General features: G+C 36.1%; 1 protein-coding gene across 1 annotated transcript in view; it reads left to right on the forward strand.

The window, feature by feature from the left end:
- BCAS3 (BCAS3 microtubule associated cell migration factor) overlaps positions 1–26,485 on the forward strand; it is a 617,319-nt gene that overhangs the window by 253,917 nt on the left and 336,917 nt on the right. The window contains exon 17 of the mRNA XM_011289076.4: positions 1,689–1,953. Coding sequence (XP_011287378.3) covers positions 1,689–1,953 — 265 coding nt within the window. The remainder of the gene's footprint in view (positions 1–1,688; positions 1,954–26,485) is intronic.

A 26,485-nucleotide genomic window follows, 5' to 3' on the forward strand; every position in this document is an offset into this window, starting at 1 on the left:
TTAAATTCCACTTACAAACGTATTATCTTTATTATACCATACTTTTACTTGTTTGAATTCTTTTTTTTTTTAAAGCAGTGTTTGACTATAGTTTTATATGGTGGAAAATTAATCATTTAGTCAATAATACAGAAAATCTTAACAATCTGTAACTTGCCTTTCTTTTAGAGGCTATGCTTTAAAATGGTTAGAACAACGTTAAATTTTACTTGATTTTCTTTTTAAGAAGAAAAGTAAATGGAGACATTTTTGTTCAAGTTGTTATCATTAGATTGATATTAAGATGAAAGTAGTAAATTAGGTTTACTAATTTGAAAATAATTGAACTTCTGTATTCAATGCCTGGTAAGTGTCATACAAATTAGTAATTAATTTCCCCTAAATCAAGTGTGTGATCAGCCACTTGTTGCAAATAAAGGTTTCTTTGAACATAGCTGCACTCATTCATTTATATATTTTCTGTGGCTACTTTGACACTAGAAGGTCAGAGCTGAGTAGTTATAGCAGAAAATAGAGACTGGATAACCTGTAAAAGTTTGCCAACCACTGCAGATACATGAGGTGTAGGTGTGTGTGTGTGTGTGTGTGTGTGTGTGAAAGAGAGAGAGAGAGAGAGAGAGAGAGAGAGAGAGAGAGAGAGAGATTAGAGTGCTTTGAGACCTTTTCTCTTCTGCATCCCACCTTTCTTAAGGGTCCTATGTTCCTGACTGTTGAAGGAACTTTTACGTAATTTTCCTTCAGCCACCCTCATCCCTGCTGCAAATCCACTCCCCTGCATTTCACTCTCATAATCATTCTTCCAAACCTGAAATCTTGATTGCACTATTTCTTAAATAAAACGCAGACACCTCTTGTTCTGGATTTGCCAAGTCTGATTTTTTTTTCTGACATGCTGAACTACTTGCTCATCATTTCTGTGTTATGCTTTTGCATTTATAGCTAATGTAGAATATCTGAATATCTCTAAATTGGAGTGTCTTCTCTTATTTCTTTGTAAGTATATCCTACTTCAAAACTTATTTCCAGAATCCAGGCCTTTCCTATACCTTCACCTTCACCATCTCCTTTTTACCTCTTACAGAGACTATATATTTCTTCCTTTTTCTTACCACTGTGCCTCGTACACAAGACACTTGTTTTGCTTTTTAATATAATACATTATCACAAATTTCTCACATGTCTTTAACTCCTGTTAGACTGTGAGCCCAAAGATTATTTCCTATTCACCTTTTTATTCCTGGTGCTTAGCGTGGAACCCAACAGATATTTGCTCAGTGAATGATTGGATTAATAACTTCACCTACATTGTATAATGTTTGTTTTTATTTTTACTATTTTATGTTTATTAGAAGGAAAATTAATTTAGAGAAATAAAGCTGACCCATATTTTTGTAGCTCTGTAGGTAAAACTGCCTAGGTCTGGATTTTTTTTTACTTGGCACTCTGTGCTGCAAGGGACAGAACTTTCTACTCTAAAACTTATCAAATCCCTGATATGGTGGTTTGATCAATATTCACCATGAAACTTGTCTGTAAAATAAAAAGTTTTAAGTTATACTTGATCTTAGGTAAATTTGGTAAGAAAGGCAAGTATTTCTATTCACATCTACTGATATGTATGTGATACTCCTAGATAAATCCAAATAGTTACAATCTCTCTTTTTGCGTTTTTCCCTATCCATTTCCAGGTACAAGACATCTGCTTTAGCCATGACTGTCGCTGGGTTGTGGTCAGTACACTCCGGGGGACTTCCCATGTTTTCCCCATCAACCCTTATGGTGGCCAGCCTTGTGTTCGAACACATATGTCACCACGAGTTGTGAATCGTATGAGCCGTTTCCAGAAAAGTGCAGGGCTGGAAGAGATAGAACAAGAACTGACGTCTAAGCAAGGAGGTCGCTGTAGCCCTGTTCCAGGTCTATCAAGTAGCCCTTCTGGATCACCTCTGCATGGTAAACCTAATTTTCTCTCTCTCCACTGAACCTACTATCTTTCTCTCATTATCCTTACTAGTCAAGATCTGGGATAAAATAATTAAAACATTTTTCCCCCTCATGTGTTCATGCAAAGACAAGATCTTAGGCTTATTTTGGGACATTCTTAATTTATTAAATAATTTAATAAATTGAAGTCCATATGGGAAAGGTGATTTTTGCCATGCTAACTAACTTTTAGTTCATTGAGAAATATTCATTGTTGGAGAGTAATAGTCATGAGTCATGTGTATTTTGGAATAGCATTTGCATTTTATTTATTTTTTTAATATGAAATTTATTATCAAATTGGTTTCCATACAACACCCAATGCTCATCCCAGAAGGTGCCCTCCTCAATACCCATCACCCACCCTCTTCTCCCTCCCACCCCCCCATCAACCCTCAGTTTGTTCTCAGTTTTTAAGAGTCTCTTATGCTTTGGCTCTCTCCCTCTCTATGCATTTTATTTTAAAATACACCTGTGGGATTATGTTTATGAGATTAATTCATGTTGTTCAATGGAGGTTTACTTCATTTATTTCCATTGCTCTTAGGTATTTCATTGTACAAATATGCTTCTATGTATTTATTTGTCTATCCTTTTTACTACTATTGTTGATGTATATTTGGGAGGTTTCTGGTGTTGGGTTATTATACATAGTGATGCAGTGAAAATGTTTGTACTTGTTTCTTGGTGCAAATGTGTTCTCATTTGTGTGTGTGTGTGTGTGTGTGTGTGTGTATGTATTCTCATTTTTTAATGAAATGCTGGGTGTGTATGTGCATCTTGACCTTGGTAGATAATACCGGAGTGGTTGTACCATTTCATTTCCATTAGAATGGTAAAAAAAAATTGTTTATATTAGATGATACTTTTTCTAGAGCATTGCAGGTTCTTCTTGACAGATGACCAATTTATATTTTTAAGAATAGAGGATTTTATACAGAGAGATTATGGTTACTACAGAAACCAATTTTTAAAAAATGTTTTAATGTTTAGTTTTGAGAGAGGGGGGGAGGGGCAGAGAGCAAAGGAGACACAGAATCTGAAACAGGCTCCAGGCTCCTAGCTGTCAGCACAGAGCCCAACACGGGGCTCGAACTCACGAACTGTGAGATCGTGACCTGAGCTGAAATCAATAGCTCAACTGACTGCCCACCTAGGTGCCCCATTACAGAAATCAATTTGTATTTATTCAATTGATCTGAAATGTACATAACATAAAATTAACCATTTAATATTAAGAATTCAATGGCATTTAGTACACTCACGATGAACTACCACTTCTAACTAGTTCCAAAATGTTTTCCTCACCTAAGAAGAACACCGTGTATTCTTTAAGCAGTTACTACCTGTTCCTCTCTCACTAAGTCCCTAGCAACCACCAGCCTGTTTTCCATCTCTGTGGATTTACTTGTTCTGGATATTTCATATAATAATCCATATGTGATCATATAATATGTGATTGTTTTTTCTGGCTTATATGACATGGTATAATGTTTTCATGGTACAGCCACACATAGTATATATCAGTACTTCATTCCTTTTTATGGCCGAGTAATATTTCACTGTATGTATATACTCCAATTTTATCTATTCTTCCATTGATCGACATTTGGGTTGTTTCCACCTGTTTGCTGTTTTGAATAGTGCTGTGCTGAATATGAGCATGCAAGTAGTTGTTTGAGTACCTCTGAAGTTCTCTTGGCTTTATACCTATCCTTATTTGTTTCAGCTTCTGCTTAAACATGTATCCTTTTGTAATACCTAATCAATTCTAGATATATATTTTCTGTAGGAAGTTTTAAGATAGACTGAAATCATATAAGTACATAGAATCCCGGGGAGAAATTCTGTAACTCAAAAAAGCTTGGAACCTCGTTTTCTCCTTAGGTGATGCTATATACTTTGGCCCCATTATTTTTATAAGAATAGTAGTTATTTATGTTTATTTACCTAGTGACCCATGATCTTCAAGGTTGAAGATCTTTAGAATCAGTCCTATGTGAAAATCTTCTAGAATTACTCCTAGAAGTCATTTTGAAAAGCATTTAGAATTAAAAAAAAAAAAAGCTTAGAAAGTTACAGGATATTTGTATTTTCAGCCATTTGCAAGAAATTTTACTTCAGAAATAATTACTTAAACTTTTGTTGTATAATTAGCCTCATAGTGTAGATTCTTTGAGGACCTTTCTCTTTGTGTTAAGGAGTTTCCTTTAATTAAATTTCACCAAACACTTTATGGAGAGAGATTCATAGTACACATGGGGCAGCTAGGTTGACCAAAGAACAGAAGTAATCATAACAAATTACGAAGGATTTATAGTCCTTATATTTGTACATCTTAAGAGAGTATCTTTTGAGCATCTTTTTTCTTCCTGTTCTTCCTTCCCTATTAAGCTTACTACACACCAGTCTTTGGTTACAAAGTTCACAAAAAATTAAGGTGATCTCTGCCGTCAGATATCTCTGGTCCAAGAGAGAATGCAGATATTAAATAACTGTGAACAAATACCTTTCAGTGTATTTTTGTAGAAGGGTGCAATGTGCCAATCAATTAAGGATGTGTCATTTGTGAAAGAACAAATAGTTGAAGAGAAATACTTGATTTCTGAGTAAAAATACATGATTTTCTCTCAGCTTTATTGATTTCACAGCTCTGTTCATTTTTTTGCGTGAAGCTAACAGAAGCCATCTCAGAGAGGAGATTATACTGTTTGACAGTACTGCTGTGCTTAACATTCCCTTTGAAAGCTAGGAATTTCAGGAGGCATTTTCCTCCTGATAACATGTACTAAAGTCTTATTATGTTAGAATTTCACCCCATATTTCTGTGTAGTATTTCTCATTTGTAAAGCATAGACCTTTGAGTGATGGTCATTTTTCTCTATGATCTTTTTGTATCTTACATGTCAAAACAAAATGGGCATTGTTGTTGTATAGTTCTAAAAATGATGTATTTACAGTTTGTGTGGATAAACAGTCTGATGCTGGTCAAAAACAATGTAAACCTTTGAACAGGGAGGGATTCATCTTGAAAATGAATCATGCTTTGGCAGTATTACCGTTGTTTGTGTGTGCTCTTTTTAGCAAAGTAAAGGAAACTGTTAAATAACAGTTGATATAGGGATATTTCCTTTTTACTCTCTGGAGTCAATCCAGTTTAGGTTAGGATTATTTTATCTATTTGCCTTTTTTTTCTTAACAGAGGATGTTTATTTATTTGAAATATATTCTCTCTAAATAATCTCTTTCATTTCCGATCTTGTTGCCTGGACCTTAGTCTCTCTGAGGGTTCTTAACTTAAGATCCATGAACATGCATGGGGAGAAATTGCATCTTTGTATTTACTATCTTCTAACCAAAAGTAAGCATTTATTTTTATTTTGAATATAGACAAAACATCTGTGTTTTTATTGGGGACAACGTCACAAGTAGTACATTGTCACCAATAGAAACACAGATATTTTCATATCACATTATATGCAAAATATGTGTATCTTGAAATGCTTTGAATTACTGAACATATTTTGAAATACTGATTATGCTGATCATTGCTTTGCAGTTATAAGTTATGACATAATAATATTACTGATTTAAATATTTATTATGTATAATGCTATACAGAACTTAATTTTTAGAATGTATTGATAACTATGCTTCTAAATAATTTTTAATTTGTAATTCTATTTATTTTATTTCATTAATTTGTAAGTATTTTTCCAAAAAAGAGTCCACAGCTTTCCCAGACTGCCCAAGTAGTCCTTGACACAAAAATTATTAAGAGTACTTAATCTTTGGGGCACTTGGGTGGCTTACTCGGTTAAGCATCCAACTCTTGATTTCAGCTCAGGTCATGATCTCACAGTTTGTGAGTTTAAGCCCCGCCTCAGGCTCTGTGCTGATAGTGTGGAGCCTGCTTGGGATTCTCTCTCTCTCTCCTTCTCATTCTCTCTCTCTGTCCTTCCCCTCCTCGCTTTCTCAGTCTCTCTCTCTCTCAAAAATAAATTAATTAATTAAAAAAAAAAACCCTGATCATCATTTCTTACCTCATCTGTTTCAGTAGCCTCCAGCCTTTTGTGACTGTCAAAAGCATTTCCTTTGTTAACCATAAATATGATCTTCTACTTTTCTGCTTAAAATCTTTCAGTGTCTCTTCATTCTTATAGAATATTAGAGAAGGTTCCATCTTATTTCCAACTTCTTGTCCCTCCCACCATAGCTAGGTTTCCCTGAATATGCCACATGTGTCTATTTCTTGGCACCTTTCCTATTATATACTTTTCTCTATTTGAAATAATTATAACCCCCTTGAATGCCTATTAAATCCCTATTTAGCTAAAAATATCCTTTCATCTTTTAAGCCTGTCTTAAAAATCTCTTGATGTTGTGTCAGTCTGTATTAGCCTTGATGTTGGCTGAAGATGAGGTCTTTTTCTTGTTTGTGTTTGTATTTTGACACCTCACATAGTATTGGTAAAATGTAGACTCTAAGGCTTCAAGCCGGAGTTTTCAAACATCTTTAGAAGTTCTAATAAAAACAATTTAGATTTAAATCATTGCTTGTCAGGGGCGCCTGGGTGGCTCAGTCGGTTATGGGTCCGACTTCAGCCCAGGTCATGATCTCGCGGTCCGTGAGTTCGATCCCCGCGTCGGGCTCTGGGCTGATGGCTCGGAGCCTGGAGCCTGCTTCCGATTCTGTGTCTCCCTCTCTCTCTGCCCCTCACGTTCTGTCTCTCTCTGTCGCTCGATAACAAATAAACTTTAAAAAAAAGTATTTAAATCATTGCTTGTCAGAATGAAGAGCTTCTCATTCATAGTAACATTGCTTTTCATTTTAACATCTGTGAGATACATTCATTTGTTCAACAACTGTTAATTAATGTTTACTATGTCCAGGCACTGTTCCTGAGCCCTAGGAAAAGAGCAGTGAACAAAAGAGGAAAAAAAATCCCTATTTCCATGAAGGTGACTTTTTAGTACAGTGATATGAACAATGAAAAGGATGGATGGATGGATGGATGGATGGATGGATGGATGGGTAGATAGGTAGATAGTTTTGTGTGCTGTGGAGAAAAATAAAGGATGAAAGGGGAAGTAGGGGATGCCTGGGTAGGATCCCAACTTGAAATTAGAAAGGTTCCCACAGGCCTTACTAAGATGACATTTGAACAAAGATCTGATGGAAGTATGGGAGAAAGTCATGCAAATATCTGGGGAGTATGTCTGAGGAAGAAGGAACAGCCAGTGTAAAATCCCTGCACTGGGAGTGTGCCTAGAGTGTTCAAGGAAAGGCAAAGAAGACAGTGTGGTTGAAGCACAGTGTGCAAGGTGCATACTAGAAGATGAGGTTACAGAGGAAATATGGTCAGATCATGTCAGCCTCTGACTTTTACTCAGAGTGAGGTGGAGAAGCTGTGAAGAGAGCTTGGAGAAAAAGAGTGACATAAGACTGTGTTTTAGTAGGATCAGAATGGAGATTTGTATTGAGAATTCACAGTCCTTGGTGACAAGGGTAGAAGCCTAGTGAGACTGGTTAGGAGAGTATTGCAGAAATCCAGGTTAGAGAGGAAAGGCTTAGACTGAGTTGTTTATAATGGAGATTGTGAGTAGTGATTTTATTCTTGATACATTTTGATGGTAGGGTTAACAGGATCTGGCATTTATTATGTCAAGTATGACAGAAGAGAGGAGTGAGGGTAACTAGTAAGGCTTCTGGCCTGAGCAGCTGGAAGGATGGGGTTGCCTTCATGTCAAATGAGGAACACAATGTTAAAGTAGGTTTGGGGATAGGGGCAGGATCAGAAGTTTCGGACATGTTTAGTTTAAGATGTGTCTTTGGCCTCCTAGCGATATTAAGTGGATATTCGGTTCTATAAGCCTGGAGTTCAGTGTAAAGGACTAGACTGAGGATAAGTGTTTGGAAGGCACAGGTGAAGCCAAAAGCTGGATGAGATCACCTAGTGAGTTGAGTAAGAAAAAAAAATAAAGATGTCCCAAGACTGAGACCTGGGCCCTCCACCATGAACTAGCTAGTAACAGAGAAGGAAAACCATATATGAGAAATCCTAGAGGTCAAATGAGAAAATTTTTTTCTGAGAAAAGGGAGGGATCCAGGTGTCAAATTCTGCTGATAGGCCACTTAAGATAAAGACTGAGATGGGAATGCAAACTGGTGCAGCCACTCTGGGAGACAGTATGGAGGTTCCTCAACAAACTAAAAATAGAACTACCCTACGACCCAGCAATTGCACTACTAGGCATTTATCCAAGGGATACAGGTATGCTGTTTCGAAGGGACACATGCACCCCCATGTTTATAGCAACGCTATCAACAATAGCCAAAGTATGGAAAGAGCCAAATGTCCATCGATGGATGAATGGATAAAGAAGATATGGTATATATATACAATGGAGTATTATTCAGCAATCAAAAAGAATGAAATTTTGCCATTTGCAGCTTCATGGATGGAACTGGAGGATATTATGCTAAGTGAAATTAGTCAGAGAAAGACAAATATCATATGACTTCACTCATTTGAGGACTTTAAGAGACAAAACCGATGAACATAAGGGAAGGGAAACAAAAATAATATGAAAACAAGGAGGGGGACAAAACAGAAGAGACTCATAAATATGGAGAACAAACTGAGGGTTACGGGAGGGTTTGTGGGAGGGGGAATGGGCTAAATGGGTAAGGGCACTAAGGAATCTACTCCTGAAATCATTGTTGCACTATATGCTAATTAATTTGGATGTGAATTTTACAAAATTAAAATAAAATTAAAAAAATAATAATTTATAGAAAAAAAGACTGAGAAAGCAATAGAATACCATCAAATTTCGTAATGTAGAGGACATGTGACCATGATAAGAGCAGTTTGGTGGAGTGGGAGGAGCCTGATAGGAATGGATTCTGGTGAGACAGGAAGAGGGAAATTGGAGACTGGTATTAACAAGTCTTTCCAGAAGCACTGATGTAAAAGGGAGCAGAAAAATGGGGAGAAGTTAGAGGGAAAGAAAAGACTGCTTTTGTTTCTTCATGGAATCAGGAAGTGAGGATGGTGGCAGGTATTGGGAGCTTTAAGGAAAAGGGCAAAGGTCACAAAATAGTCCTCTAGGAGAACAGCATTTCTTTTACCAGTTAGTAAATTTTTGATGAATAGAGAAACCATTTCTTCCACGATTATTTATGCCCCAAGCAAATTCAATGACTTGTCTTCGCTCTCTAGTATGATACCTTATTTCTACACCTGAACTGCTTTCTGCATATTTCTTCTGGTACACAATGCATTTTTCAACCTCAGCTCAGATTATGATGTGTAACTTTATGTATTTACTCCTTCTGTATGCTCTTGTTGCTTACTACTTTCTACCTTTTTGTTTCTTCTTTTTTTGATGATCTCCATTATGAAGCTGGAATGTGCTCAGGGAGGCAGTTGGAGGACTGGAGTCAGACTACTTGTGGTGGAATCTATCCCCCATGATTTCATAACTCTGTAATGTTAGACAAATTACTTAAATACCTGTGCCTTAATTTTCTATCTATAAAATGGGGTTAATATTACCTACCTGGCAGGATCACAGCACTTTAAATAGTGTTTGTACATATCAAATCCTAAGTAAAAATTAGCTGCTATGGTTTAAACAGCTGATAGTGTTTATTATTGAGGAGGTATATAGGACTGATTCATTTTTTGTATTTTTATATAGTACCTCTTGAATCCATAAAACAGAATAAATGAGTAAGTCACTGAATAATGTAAATGAAATATAATTGTGACGTTATTGTATATAGGTTTTAATATCATTATAGAACTCAGTATTGGTAAGTTGACTACTTTTTAAAAAATGTTTATTTATTTATTTTGAGAGAGAGAGAGAGAGAGAGAGAGAGAGAGAGAGAGAGAGAAGGAGAAAGAGAATCCCAAGCAGGCTTCACAGTGTCATTGCAGAGCCTGAAGCAGGGCTCGATCTCAGAACCATGAGATCATGACCTAAGCCGAAATCAAGAGTCGGATGCTTAACCAACTGAGATACCCAGGCGCTCTGATAAGTTGACTTCTGATATGTTTCTGAAATGAAGGGAGATACCAACACAAAACTGAAAGTGCAGGTAGTGGTATTCCTTCTTTTTTATCTGTTTTTGTTATTTTAATATCATCAGGAAATACATTTTGATTGATTTATTCACCTCTTCTTTAGTCCTTTGCATTTCTTTACAAAGTGATAGGGCTTTTTAGCCTTTTTTTTTTTTTTTTTAATCCTGCTATTTCCATTGAGTTAACACAGGGGTTTTGGATTCACTTTTGCACTTCTCCAGAGTTCTTGGAAGTGTCTCCTTTCCCATCAACTCGTTGTTCCTCAGGGGAGGAGTCCTCTTTGAGTCACAGTTTTTGGCATCTGAATTCCAGATTCTGCTTCTTCCAAATGGAGCTGGCTGAGGAGACTGAGACCTCTAGAGGGGCCTCTGAATTCTTGGATATGAAGCCTCTAGATTTTAGTAAAGTACTTTTAAATAACTGGTAGCATTACTAGTCTTTTTAGCATCTGTGTGATGCATTCTTTTTACCGCTCAGAAATTGTTTATAGTCTTTATGATGGTTTTGTAATTACTTACTTTTGTTGATCAGTAGTTTTCTTGATACAGACCACAACACAATTGTAAATACAAAACAACCACACATTTCAGCCTTATACAGTTTCACCTACTTAAGACAATCAATAATGTGATGATTCCTGACTTCTCTTTCCACATCACTGTTTACTTGTGGATTGAAGTTTCCATTTGTATGTTTTAATTTTTGCCAAGAAAAATCAATCATGTGCACTGTAGTTCTGCTTTAAATTTTATGCCTCATATCACACAGAGTATATATAGAGTATATACATGTTAACTGGATAAAATCTTCTTTTAGGCTATATTAGTTTACTACCTGGATTTTTACTGGTTATATATACTTTACTGTTTTAGTTCAGATTGAAGTCTTGTTTCTAATTTGTTCTTGTTATATCTAATAGTTTTCCCAGTGAATTTGTTTTCTTATAAGTTCTTTGATCATCCTTTTTACAATGTTGCTACAATATTATGCTAGTCTTTACCTTTACTATACACCAAAATCATATGGTATTTTAAGTATTTTTATGTCAATTCCTATTGCTTCTCAGAGCAGATAAGTTCTTTAGGGCAAGTGGATTGAAAAGAGAGACCTCATAATTAATACCTTACTGAAAACAAGATGCTTTCATTTCAGAAGCAGTAATTGAAGAACCATCTATTAAATAAAGATAGCATAATTTTTTACTAGACTATTTTATAGCGCAGTTTTAGGTTCACAGCAAAATTGAGAGGGAGGTTCAGATAGCATAGTTTTTGAGGAAAATAAAATTACCTGTGGAGTATTTTTAAAAACTCTTACATTGCCTGTAAGATAAATTTTCGTGTAGTGCTATGAAAACTGATTAAACTCTGCTAGAATATGTTATCATTTTGTCTATTTCATTTGGACTATGCTACATTTTTTCCCTCTGGAAGTTTTCTCTTAAATGCCACATAAGGTATTTAGCAATTGAAACCCACCCAGAATTTGTTCTTTCGTTTTTTACTGCTCATGCAATTATATTCTCTATTTTTTATGTTGGCAAATCAGACTCCATCCAGGTTTTTATAGTTTTGCTTTTAAATGGTTAAGGAGGCATGCCTCTAGAGGGCGATCTTTTCTAAACTTTCCCATGATTGTAATCATGGCCACCCTAGCATGAACTTGGTGTACTATGGATGTGGATGTCTTATAACATTTTATAATAACCCGGCTTCCTTGTTACTATGTTTTCTATGGTTTATTTCTCAGAGTCTTCTTACAGAATCAGACTTTTGAAATATATTACAATTAATTAATATCCATTTTAGTACTCCATCCAGATGCCTAGCTTCTATGAATGAATTTAAGTAATTGAGTGGAGGCAAATTTTTAAATCATTTGAATAAGTGATGTCTATATGTTCTAAAAATTCCTTTCTTTAGTCCTCTGTGTACTACTGTCCAAGGATTTGTTATCTCTATACTTTATGGGACCAGAGTGATTAAACTCTACCACTGAGGCATTATTAGAGTTTACAGTTAACCTCTGCTTCTCTTTTCTGTTAACATTGGTTGGAGTTTTGTTGTTTTTCTTTACCTATTTAATGTATACTTTGGTCAAAGTAATACATGTATTATAAAAGTCAAATAAGACCACAATTTTATAATGACAAATGGCACTCTCTTGCCTCACCCCTCTCTACTCTTAGGTGTCACTCCTGAGAGACGTCTTCTTTCAGTTCTTCATAGTTTCTTCCTTGCTGTTTTCTTTTTTGCCCCTTTCTGGAAATCATGTTAGTTGGATAATGGATCTCCTACATTGAATCTGTAACTTCCTTTTCTATTTTTCTATTTGTCTTTTTGTTTTACTTTATGAGAGTATCCCCAACTTTGTCTTCTAATCTTGTTGTATTTTTATTTCTGTATCATGTTTTTAATATCCTTTTCTCCAAATGATTTTTTTAAACATTTATTTATTATATTATTGAGAGAGAGAGAGACAGAGCATGAGTGTGGGAGGGGCAGAGAAAGAGGGAGACACAGAATCTGAAGCAGGCTCCAGGCTCTGAGCTGTCAGCACAGAGCCCGACGCAGGGCTTGAACTCACAAACTGGGAAATCATGACCTGAGCCAAAGTCAGATGCTCAACCAACTGAGCCACCCAGGCGCCCCTCTCCAAATGATTTTTTTATCACATCCTTTTCTTTTTTTTTATAGGTGGAATATTCTTTATCCTTTTGAGATATGGATATAGCTTTGAGGCATTTTTTTGCTCGATGCATTATCTCTATTTCGTATGAGTTCCTTTTTCAATTTTTTTGTTGTGATCATTATCTTTCATATTAGGACAGTGGTTCTCAACCCTGATTGTACCTTACAATTTACCTTATAAGTATAAAAGGTACTGGTGCCTAGGCCCAGTCTCAGACTGATTAAACCAAAATATTGACCTGGATATCTTGGAATCCTTGGTGATCATTCTTATTTTTATTATTGAAATTTTATTACTTATTAATTTGTTTCATTATTTTATTTTTATTCAGCTAATTAATACATCTGTACTAAAGAAATGATTGGAAGTTCTTTGAGCAGGAGGAGGTCATACCAACTTCTAGTTCCCACTGATCCCTCAGGTGGGACTGGCAATTGTATTAGGGAACCCCCAGTCAATACTATTTGTAGATCTTTTCACTTAGACTGGTCAGTTTTCCCACAAAGGAATCCTCTGTTTGGGGTGGATTTGGGGTAGTAGAAACTTTCTCTCAGTAAACTTAGAAGTCAGTTTTCAGGGAGTTGAAGGAGTTATATTATTTTAGTGATTAGAATAACAACAAGAGGATTTGGCATATCTGTTTGTATGTTACTATATTGCCTTACTTTTCCAGTGAGGAAGACAAAGAAGTAAGAAAATTCTGGTCAGAGTCCAGTGAAACATTTTTTCAAAATTTGGTTTTAGAAAAAATGGAGAAGGAAAAGAGAGTAGAAATTAGGCTTCTTAGGATACATAATGACCAGTGTCTGAATAACTGACTCCAATAAACAGATTTAGAAATTATCACAGCTGGGAGTAGCAGCCATGAGTACTCTTGAACTTAAAATCCGAGCAGGAAGTAAAAATCTGACTGCTGGCCCATAGTTTATAAGCTACAAAAGGGTACAGAGAGTGGGGTCAGGGCTGTGCCAGGGTTACACATACTGAGAAATAGAAACTATTATGGTTCTTAGCATAATAGGTTCTTAGCATAAAATGATGTTTAGAATTTGGAGGAGGATGAGAAAAGGAAAGGGATTTAAGGTTCATTGAAAGAGTTATTAACATTGGATGGTGTGTTTTTGCAGGTGAGAATATTGAAGCTAGAACGAGGCACAGGAGTGAAACTATTTCAGAATGGATATACTGGAATTGGTGTGGGCATTGTTGTTGTTGGCAGCCTCAGAAGAGAGAGGCTATTCTATTTTCATCCTTAGTTGGGAATGCTTAATATTTCACCCTTGTCTGATTTGGGAGTGGATTGAAATGTGTCCACATTTGATAAAATCATGGATAAGAGAAAATATAAAATGACAGTACTGATAAATGAATATGGTTTTTGGCAGTGAGCCAGCTGATTAAGAAAAAGTGTTTCTGCTATGGCAGAAGAATTACAGGGAAGGATATGGCGCCCAGATATGGTCATAGTAGCACTCCTCTTTGTGGTTCTCACTCTCAGGGAATTTCTATCAAGGGAGTTTTTATGTACATGAGTAAATTCATGGTTTTGCTTTAGGAGAAGTTAGTTTTTAAGACAAGGACTTGAACAGTTTATTAGCACCCGTATGGCATACTCTGATTTTTTTTTGGGGGGGGGGAGGAGGTGAACAATTCTCTTTCACAAATTGTTGGTAATTTAGGCAGCTAAATTGGGCATGGGTTTCCCATTTTCTTCTTGAGCAGAACATGTAAGCATACTTTGATAGAGAGATATTTAAATGTTTTTAAGCTGGAAATAAAATATATGTGAATATAAAAGGTTTTATCTTCCCTGCTGTCAAAAAAGCTGACTTGGCCCTTTTGCACTATACTCCCAACTTTGTATGGTTGTTAAAATCTGTTGCTCTTTCCCATCTGAAGGAAATGCATCTTTGACACTTCTCATGACCTGAGTCATGATGCTGAAATAGAGCCAGAAAATATCCTTAACAGTCATGGGTAAAAAGAAGGGAGGCTTCTGTGTGGTGGGGGTGGGGGAGCGGGAAGGAGAGCAGGGGAGCAGGGCATCTTTGCTATTGATATTCCAGTTTATATCTTTTTGAATATTAGGAATGTTGCTTACATTTTACTACTATAATTGTTCAACAGAAAATACTCTGATTTTATATTTAATTTTTCCTTAACTATACAGTGCTTATTTGCAAAAGACAAGTTTTGCAAATGTTAAATTAAATCATTTGAATCCTCCAAGTCTGAAACAAATGCACCTAAATCTTGCAACTTATTTAATATGTTGTTTCAGTGTTTGTTTTTATCTCATAGCCAACTCCCAATTCTTCCACATGCTATATGTTCAGCAGTTTAAGTAATAAAGTTATATTTGTTGAATGATGCAGATAAGTTTATGTATTTTTTCCTTCAGACAGTGAAGTTCATCCTCCTGTTTGCTTTGCTGACATGATACAAAATTCATTGTGATATAAGCATGGGGGATATGAGCGTAGGTATATTTTCAAAAGAATTTCAGTGAGGATTTATTTATACTTTGGGAAGTTCATTGAACCCCAAATTTGGTTTAAGTGATGCTAGATTGCTGGGTTTTTAATTCTGGAGATTTTTCACCAGGGCTAACAGTCTTCACTTCTGAGCACTCAGAAGCTTGAGCTCAATTCAAAGTGGGAAATTTTGAGGCTGCTTAAATATATTAGATTTAGGAATAAAGTGAATCTTAAAGTGAAAGACCCAGGATTCTTTTCTTTTATTCTTCTTATTCATAAAAGAGTTTGCTTCGTCATCTCTAGTGTTAAATATAGTCTAAATACTGTTTTGTTTTGTTTGTTTTTTGTTGTTTTGTTTTTGATATTTCATTGTTGTAAGAGTGGAGGCTACAATCCTAATGTTTATAATGAATTGAAACTTGCTAAAACTTCTTGATATTTAAATTATTTAAGTTATTTAAATTAAAACTTAAATATTAAGAAGTTTTATAGTTTATAAAATGTTCTTCATCTCCAATCTTGGAATGCTCTAAGAATAATAAACTTAAAGTAATGAAATATTTACTTAGGGGGGAAATTTTTTTCATTTATTTTATAAATTTGGGTTGGCTATGTGATTGAGACTAAATTGTGCCACAAATGTAGTGGAGAGGAAATGTAGGCAAGAGATTTTCCTACAATGTATTTCATTGCCTATCTCATACACCTTATTTTATCTTGAACTTTTTGGACATATTTCTTCTATTTTCCCCTGTTTATATTTTTTTCCCCTGTTTATATTTTCACATTTTATAAACGATGTTTCTAACTCTTGATCTCGTCTCCCTTTTCAGGCTTATTTTTACATTCCAGACTCCTTGTTCTAAGCATGCTTTAGTATCTTTTTGGAGCAGGGTGGATTGTCCCTTGCTGTATGTATAGTTTTAGCCAACTGGTTTCTTTTGAATTTTATTTTTGTGTTCCAACTTTCTGAATTTATTAAGTTTATTTTAGATTTAAGGAAAGAAAAATAATCAAACTTGTATATGATAGTTGTGAGCCATTTAAATCATTAACTGGTGAAAATGTATTCAGACTACAGAAAGGAAAGCAATCCAGCAGTTTTTTAATTTAATTATTTATAAACATATATTTGTATAAATAGATAAACAAATTTATATAAATAGTTATTCAATAATTAGTGGCATCTCAATTCTCCAGGGCATAAAGTTTTAATTCTTCTGACATTTAAGAAGCACTAGTGCAAATCTCCACGCAGGCGACTTTGTATGTAGTGAGACACAGTGATGACAGTGTCATCATTCAAAACCTCAGTCCCCATCACGTAAAAATAAAAAAAATAAAAAAAAAGGATTGGACACTGGTTTTCAAGTCGGATTTGTGGGAGATTTCTCTTCTTACCTTCCCACCCTTCCCCAAAGTACCTAGTGTAATGTCTGTGTCGCCGTGAACTGTTTGGTTGAAAAGCAACAAGTGTTTTTGCTTGAAATGCATAAAGATTTGCAGCACTTTGATTTCATCATCTGTCACTCCCCTCAGAAAAGTTACAAGGAGAAACAAGTCAATACCCAATCAGGATTGTCCTGAACTCTTTTCTGTCTTGAACTTTGTCACCTAAACTGTTTGATTGTTGTGTTAACAGTCTTTTAAAAAATATGTATATATTATTTTTTCTTTTAATTGTGTGTTCTACTCTCCCTGGCTCCTGTGAACAAGCATTGCTTCCGCCCAGTTTGGTATGTGGGTCAGAAGGCGCTGTTTCTCACCAGGGCGCTGCTGTTTCCTTTTCCTACTTGAGTAGATTACAGATTATACTGGAATACGCCTGAGAAAAGGTCAAAAAGGAGGGTGAAAGTCCTGGAACTGCAGCTGGGAAGCTTGTCATTCTCATCTAGCAAAGGAGAAAGAAAAAAAAAAAGAACAAGAGAAAGAAAGAAAGAGAGAAATAGAGACTCCCATCTCAACCAAAACAACCCACATTCAGGAAATTCCTATTTGCACAGGATACTTTTTATATACTCTGAAAGGATTTTATTTGGTTTTGATTAAATAATTATCGAGTGTTTGGCTGAGAAAGCTTTAATGTTAAATTAGATGGCAAGCTAGCGCTAAGCAGTGTTTTTAACTTTTCAGAGCCCAGATTTCCAGTGATTGTTTCAAAACAAGCTACCATTGTACTCTTTGACAGAGTCAAGAAGTCGGGCGCTTTTCAACTACAGAGTTAACTTAGTTAAACTCACTGGTATATTTTGGATTTTTATCCCTGTCAATTCCACAGCAGGATATTAAAAGCAGACCAAAAGTTCTGGTTGTCTGTGGAAAGCAAAAAGCACACACAAAAATCCCCATACGAACTCATTACCCAGTTTTTATTTTGGAAAGATATGTAGGGGATAGAACATCTACATGAGGTCTGAGAGTAGGGAAATTGACGGGAGGAGAACAGTCACAATGGGATATTGGGAGTGGGGCTCTTTCTATAGAACTGCCTTCTTGGAAGTGCCAGGTTGTTATATGGACATTGGCTTTCAGTGGCCGTCATTAATCTGATTACAAAATGTAATGGTTCAAAATACTAGCAGACCAAGGACCCTAACAGGGAGGCTTGTATCCTAGAATAAGAGTGGATCTTGTTGATAAGTGTATAGAGAGGTGATAAGAAGAGAGTTTGATACTATTGTAGGAGTCTCATATATAGAAAAGTTTCTATGGTAAACCTTCTGAAAAGTGGAATACCTAAAGTGAACAAGTTCTATGCCCATGATAAGGAACAAAAAGTGAGAAAAAAAATGCAGACCTTCCAATAATAGTTCTCTCCCAGAGGGCATGGTCAACACAGCCTGGTGTCCTTTGCTTTTTTACAACTACACCTTTGCCATTTTTGTATTTATCCCTGTGTCCCTACTGACAACAAAAGACAATGCTCCTTTACCCTTCAAATGCTCCACTTGGTTCACTTTATTCCATGATAGTTCTTAGTTTCTGACACCTTCTGATCCTAGAATATTCTAGTCCTGTAACCCCCATTGGCAGCAGACTGTAGTTTGTGCTTCTAGAAATCTATAATAAAAAGTTTTCCCTTTCTTACTGATATGATACTGTTTTAAGGTACTTTCTGATTTATAACTCTATCCCTTGATTGCTTAATGTCATTTTAACTGCTTTTATTTGCTTTAGTTCACAGTATGGTGGGATAGGGAAAGTTTTTAAAGTGGGAGAGGAGGCAAGTAATTACATTTATGGCTTGTTTTTCCTCTTGACTGCATTTAAGAAGAAATGCATACACATATAAACTGATATTAACTTTAATATTTAGCATAATCTGAAATGGTCAACAATTTCAGGATATTGCTGGCTTCAGAAACTTCTTGAAGCTGGCAGTTTGCCACATTCACGTGTTCTCACATCACTGCATTCAGAAGCTAAGAATCCCAGCCTGGCAGCTTCTGAAGAGAGGGTAAAGATGAAACAGAAAGGAGTCTAGCCACATTACCTGGGAGTTGTTGCTGATGTCTTTTCCACAAATGTTCACGTTTGTCAAAGCCCAGTAAATCTTGCAAAGTTTATTTTCCTTGTAGCATCTGTGTTTTATAATGGGTCTTTTAATTTGTTTTTACTTTGTCTGCAGGGATTTCTTTTGTCCGGAGTTTTCAGACTCTGTCTTTTTTTTTTTTTTTTCCTGTGGAAGTGAGTCCATTAATGATGACTGGTTTGGGAATATGCCTCTCTGCAAAGCTGACCTGACAAGCTGTTCCTCTAGTGCAGCAACAAAGCCCATTGTTATTTTCTCTCTTTACTTTTATACTCAACTTAATCCATTTTTCCTCTGTGTTTTTATAGTATAGAATGTCTGGGAAAACATACTTAGGGACAATGCATAAATGATAAGATGGCGTTTTGAAGTTAGCAAAACTTCTTGTAAACAGGTTATACCATGTCAACCTGACACACAGACAATGGTACCATATGTTGGTATGGAGATTGAGAGTTCCTCAGTAAAAGGTATCTGCAGGTATTCTTCCAAAAGGTGGAAGGAAAAAAAAAAAGAGTGCATGAGGTTGTTTTCATAATTCCTTTTTCAAAAATGCAAACTTGTTCAAGTAAACCCAGAAGTCAGTGGTTAAAGCCCAGTGTGAACTGTACTGGTTTAGTGCCTTGCATTCTAACAATAAAAACAATAATAATTAAGCAAATAAACAACTGAAAACAAAAACAAAATATCATAGCTTTAAGCATCAAGGGATGTTTTATAAATTCTGATTTTTAAATGATTTCCTACTCCCAAATAGAATTCCTGCTTTAGTTTATTGAGAAACCATTTTATTGGAACTTGGGATTTTTTTCTCCCAAGAGAACTCTGTCTATCTTGGAGACTGGTAAACCTCTAAAGGATCAAAGCTCTTGTGGATTTGGATAAAGACCCAAAAGCCTGAAGGCTTATAGAAGTTTATCTATATAGAGTAAGCCCAAAAACTGGGATGAGAGTCTTAGAAGAGCTTATTTTCTCATGAGATCTTTGGGACTTCCTCTGTTTGGATGTGCCAGAAATACTGTGAGAATATCCATTCTCATGGCATTTGTCACTTACAGGTCTTGTCCCAGCTGGAATTCAAAAGTATAATGGTGTGTGGAAATATTACATGTGTCTTAAGATTTTAAAAAGCTTACTACTAAAACTGCAATTCAACAACCTCTGCTATTTTCATTGTACTTATACAATTAAGAGAAAAGAGAAAAGGAAAGAACAGTTCATGAAAATGACATTTAGCATATATGTAGTGACTCTTCATTGAGCTTGGAAATTTTTAATTTTACTGTTACTCTCATATATATATGCCTGAGAGGTGCAAGAAAGAAATAGTGCTACTATTCCTTTCTGTCCAATGGGAAATTGAAGGATAAAATAGAGGGACAGACTTAATCCTCATCCAAGACTTGGGATACTACAAGTTTCTTCCTGCTGAACCTCATTATATTAAGAGACTTCAGGCTTAATGAAAAATCTTGACTTGGAAATTTAGGCTTGATATACCCGTAAGGAAGTGTCTGAAGATCTGTTCGAAAAGTTATCAAGTCTAGGCTTCTGGTTCAGTCAACATGAGACTAAGCAGAATAGCTAAAGCCATAGATTCCAGCATCTGGCTATCTTCTGAAGTATTTTGTGTCCCTCCAAAATTAATTTTTTCTACGGATCATAGGACTCTGTTTTCCTGTACTTCCTGGATATGGGAAAAAATATATTTATTTCATTCATTCAGCAAACATTTGTGCTGTCCACAATAGTAAAACACTGCCCCTACTCTGGAAGAGTCTCCAGTTTTCCTGGAGAATAAATCTGGAGGTTTGTTAGATCTAGCTGCATTTTCAAAGAAAATCCATGATACAAGAGACAGTGAAAAATTATTTTTAACCAAAGACTTTGAACACTGGAAAAGGGAAGGAAAGGATCATTATGACTTTTGTATGTTTGATTTATTGAGTAAGAACTTTCATTTTTAAATTTGTTGTTTTTTAATGTATATTTTTTACATGTAGATCATTATGTGTCAGCTAATGAGATTTCCTGTCTAAGCCATTTCCCTCATTTTACTAACAGCTATGTAATTGTTCGCACATCTCTCATCTTATCCTTTATTTTCTATTTGAAAAATAAAGGTATAAAGATACAGGTTTCTTCCTCTATGCTTAAAATTTGTATGCCTTAGCTTCCCTTTTAAGTTGTCCCTTTGAAACAACATAAAAATGTCTCCCTTTTATAGTTGTTGTTCCTGAGACATTCTGCAGATATCTTTGTTAGCATGTTTTCGCCCATTTAAAATTTTTTGTTTATATACTTTCTGTCTCATTATGTTATGAACTCTTTAGGAGGCCCTTGGACTTATTCATCCAGGGCTAGAACAGGGCCTTATACTGATAAGGCTCAAAAAATATTAAGTGAAAGAATGAATATTGATGAAAACTTTGCTTGGGACAGTAACTCATCTTGATGTCTGCAGACATCAAAAGAATGTCTTATTTTCAGGCCCAAAGTTCTTATATCTGTGTTCTATATCCATTACCTTGATCATTTCCGATCAATGTTTCTTTTACTTATCCCTTTCCATCTGAGTTTTCCACCTCTTTACTGAAACGACCTTATTGAAGATTACCAAAGTTAGTAGTTTTCTGAGTTTACCTTCCTGAACCTTATCATCATGGAGTGTTTTATTAATCCATTTATTCTTTCATTAAAGCTATTGTTATAAGTTGCTTGCCATGTCCAATAAAATATAAGACAGACACTATACCTATATGAATATAAAACCCTTTACCCTTAAGGTAGACTTACTTTACCCTTTCAGATGGGCTGCGTGTCAGAGGCTACATCATAAACACAGACACCAAGAGTAAATGCCCACAAACTTGGGTGTTGCTTGGCAATACAATAGCATGCTGAGAGGGATAGGTATGAAGCACCTTGTATACTATTATGAGGTGAGGGGTTTTAAGTTATGGCTAACTATATCACAAGATTTGGAGCTTCTCATTGAATCACTTCATTTTTCTAGACCACTCATCCTACCTATAAAGTTCAGTGATCTCAAAATCTGTATATTCCCTTGCTGAAGAATTTACTTAAGTCCCTGCTCCTCTGGCTCAATTAAAAAGTTCTTCTTTTTTTTTTTTTTTTTTTTTAATTTTTTTTTTCAACGTTTATTTATTTTTGGGACAGAGAGAGACAGAGCATGAACGGGGGATGGGCAGAGAGAGGGAGACACAGAATCGGAAACAGGCTCCAGGCTCTGAGCCATCAGCCCAGAGCCTGACGCGGGGCTTGAACTCACGGACTGCAAGATCGTGACCTGGCTGAAGTCGGACACTTAACCGACTGCGCCACCCAGGCGCCCCTAAAAAGTTCTTCTAAAACTGAAATCATTTAATCTTCCTACTGCTTTCTATTATAATCTCCTCTCGTTAGAGATTCCTTACTGTTGCTCACATATGTGGCATCCCTTTACACCCTCTGCTTTTCATGTTATCCTTCATGCTCAGCATATTTCTTCTCTCCTAGTCATCTCCATATTTTGCACATCTTTCAAAGCCTAGGTTATGTCCCATCTGCTCCATGATCTCTTCTCCAAATAGTTGATCCCATTTGTACTTATCTTTCAGTACTAGGCCGTTAGCATTTAAATTATTCCTGTTTCATGCATATAAGACTGTAAGCTCTGTGATAACAGAGAAGGCAGTCTTCACAGCATGTAATCTTAGGTTAAGGCACTCATGAAATATTTGACTACTAGTTGTGAAATATGTGTCATGAACATTCCTTGAATTTCATTAGCTTGTGATATTTTAGTGCTGCAGTCTGATTTCAGATTCAAATTAGTGTTACTATAGTTGTCTAATGGTGAATCTTGCATCTACAGTGGTCTAAAGAGTGTCATAATAAATCACTGAATGATTTAACCATAATTTTTTTCTTTTTTATGGTTTATTTTTAAACTTCTTATTGAAATTCTAGTTAGTTAACATATATGGTAAAATTGGTTGCAGTTGTAGAATTAGTGATTCATCACTTACATATAACACCCCGTGCTCATCTCAAGTGCCCTCCTTAATGCCCATCACCCATCTAGCCCATCCCCCACCCACCCGCCTCCATCAACCCTCAGTTTATTCTCTATAGTTAAGAGTCTCCTTGCTGGAGAGGATATGGAGAAACGGGAACCCTCTTGCACTGTTGGTGGGAATGCAAACTGGTGCAGTCGCTCTGGAAAACAGTGTGGAGGTTCCTCAAAGAATTAAAATAGATCTACCCTATGACCCAGCAATAGCACTGCTAGGAATTTACCCAAGGGATACAGGAGTGCTGATGCATAGGGGCACTTGTACCCCAATGTTTATAGCAGCACTTTCAACAATAGCCAAATTATGGAAAGAGCCTAAATGTCCATCAACTGAAGAATGGATAAAGAAAGTGTGGTTTATATACACAATGGAATACTACGTGGCAATGAGAAAGAATGAAATATGGCCCTTTGTAGCAACGTGGATGCAACTGGAGAGTGTTATGCTAAGTGAAATAAGCCATACAGAGAAAGACAGATACCATATGGTTTCACTCTTATGTGGATCCTGAGAAACTTAACAGAAGACCATGGGGGAGGGGAAGGAAAAAAAAAAGTTAGAGAGTGAGGGAGCCAAACCATAAGAGACTTTTAAAAACTGAGAATAAAATGAAGGTTGATGGGGGGTGGGAGGGAGGGGAAAGTGGGCGATGGGCATTGAGGAGGGCACCTGTTGGGATGAGCACTGGGTGTTGTATGGAAACCAATTTGACAATAAATTTCATATTAAAAAAAAAGACATAGAAAAAAAGAGTCTCTTATGGTTTGCTTCTCTCTCTCTCTTTTTCCCCCTTCCCCTATCTTCATCTATTTTGTTTCTTAAATTCCACATACGAGTGAAATCATATGGCATTTATCTTTCTCTGACTTACTTTGCTTAGCATAATACACTCTGGCTCCATCCACATCATTGCAAATGACAAGATTTCATTCTTTCTGATGGCTGAGTAATATTCCATTGTGTATATATACCACATCTTCTTTATCCATTCATCAGTTGATGGACATTTGGGGCTCTCCATAGTTTAGCTATTGTTGATAATGGTGCTGTATATACATCAGGGTGCATGTGCCCCTTCAAATCTCTATTTTTGCATTCTTTGGGTAAATACCTATTAGTGTAATTGCTGGATCATAGGGTCATTCTATTTTTAACTTTTTGAGGAACCTCCACACTGTTTTCCAGAGTGGCTGCACCAGTTTGCATTCCCACCAGCAGTGTAAGAGGTTTCCCCTTCATCCACATTCTTGCCAACATCTGTTGTTTCCTGTGTTGTCAATTTTAGCCATTCTGATAGGTGTGAGGTGGTATCTCATCATGGTTTTGATTTGTATTTCACTGATGATGAGTGATGTTGAGCATCTTTTCATGTGTCTGTTAGCCATCTGTATGTCTTTGGAAGAAAGTCTGTGTCATGTCTTCTGCCCATTTCTTAACTGGTATAAAAAAGTTTTCTGTTATTCCTCTACAGATATCAAATGTTGTATTCAGAAATTGAGGAGATAGATAAAAATTTGTGTGAATTTCTTTTCTTTTTCTTTTTTTTTTTTTTTTTTTTGCTGCCCATTGTGTGAGCACAGAAAGAGAAGCTTTTTTTTAATATCAAATTTATTGTCAAATTGGTTTGCATACAACACCTAGTGCTCATCCCAAAAGGTGCCCTCCTCAATAAGAATTTCTTACATTGCTGAAGAGACATCAGTATTTAACTTGATTATTCCATAGGTTTGTGCCCCAAAAAACAAGTCCCATTTGGTTAAGCCATTATGCTAAATCTGAAGATATCTTCATTTTGTAATGATTTTTTTTTACATTTTTTAAATGTTTGTTTATTTTTGAGAGAGAGAGAGACAGAATGTGAGCAGGGAAGGGGCAGAGAGATACACACAGAATCCAAAGCAGTCTCCAGGCTCTGAGCTGTCAGCAGAGAGTAGACGCAGGGCTCAAACCCACGAACCATGAGATCATGACCTGGGCTGCAGTCAGGTACTTAACCGACTGAGCCACCCAGGTGCTGCTTGTAATGATTTTTTAAAAAGAACTTCTTACCATCTCACTAACTCTGAAGCTACCATTAATTATGGTGTGATAGTTCTCCCTCTGTATTGAATCCATGCTGTTTTAAGAGTGAATGTCTTTGAGAGAACACAGGCAGTAAATTCTTTGACATCAGCCATTGCAACTTCTTTCTAGATGTGTCTCCTGAGGCAAGGGAAACAAAAGCAAAAATAAATTATTGGCACTACATCAAAATAAAAACCATCTGCACAATGAAGGAAATGATCAACAAAACTAAAAGTCAGCCTTAGAATGGGAGAAGATATTTGCAAGTGACATATCCAATAAAGGGTTAGTATCCAAAATATATAAACAATTTATAAAACTCAACACCCCAAAAGTGAATAATCCAATAGAAAGTGGGCAAAAGAGGAATGCCTGGGTGGTTCAGTCAGTTAAGTGTCTGACTTCGGCTCAGGTCATGGTCTCATGGTTTGTGAGCCATCGGGCTATACACTGACACTGTGGAGCCTGCCTGTGATTCTCTTGTGCTCATTCTCTCTCAAAATAAATCAATAAACTTAAAAAAATGGGCACAAGATATGAATAGACATTTTTCCAAAGAAGACATACAGACAGCTGAAAGACACATGAAAAGATGCTCAGCATCACATCATCAAGGAAATGCAAATCAAAACTACAATAAGACATCACCTCACAACTGTCAGAATGGCTAAAATCAACACCACAAGAAACAACAGGTGTTGGCGAGGATGTGGTGAAAGGGGAATCCCCTTACACTGTTGGTGGGAATGCAAACTGGTGCTGCCACTCTGGAAAACAGTGTGGAGGTTCCTCAAAAAGTTAAAACTAAAAGTTGTAGAGCTACCCTACAACCCAGCAATTGCACTAGTAGGTATTTACCTAAAGAATACAAAAATACAGATACAAAGGGATACATGCACCCCAGTGTTTATAGCAGTGATTATCTACGGTAGCCAAATTATGGAAATAGCCCAAATGTCCATCAACTGATGAATGGGTAAAGAAAATGTGGTATATATACACAATGGGATATTACTCAGGCATTAAAAAGAATGAAATCTTGCCATTTGCGAAGATGTGCCTGGAGGTAGAGAGTATTATGCTAAGTGAAATAATTCAGGCAGAGAAAGACAAATACCATATGATTTCACTCATATGTGGAATTTAGGAAACAAAACGAATAAAAGAGGAGGGGAAAGAGAGAGACAGAGAGAAACCAAGAAACAGACTCTTAACTATAGAGAACAAACTGGTAGTTATCAGAGGGGAGGTAGGCGGGGGAATAGGTTAAATAGGTGTTGGGGATTAAGGGGTGTACTTGTTGTGATGAGCACTGAGTGATGTATGGAAGTGTTGAATTGCTATATTGTACACCTGAAACTATTAAGCTATATGTTAACTAACTGAAATTTAAATACAAACTAAAAAAAATAATGTCTTTCAGGATGTCATTTAGAAATAAGATATTCATTCTGATCTCTTGGGGGGATTGTTTGCTTTTTTTATATAAATTTGTCTTATTCAAATTAGTAAAAGAGAGATCCTGGGAAGATGGCGGCGTAGGAGGACGCTGGGCTCACCGCG

Source organism: Felis catus, chromosome E1 (genome assembly GCF_018350175.1).
Source record: "Felis catus isolate Fca126 chromosome E1, F.catus_Fca126_mat1.0, whole genome shotgun sequence".
Lineage (NCBI taxonomy): Eukaryota > Metazoa > Chordata > Mammalia > Carnivora > Felidae > Felis > Felis catus.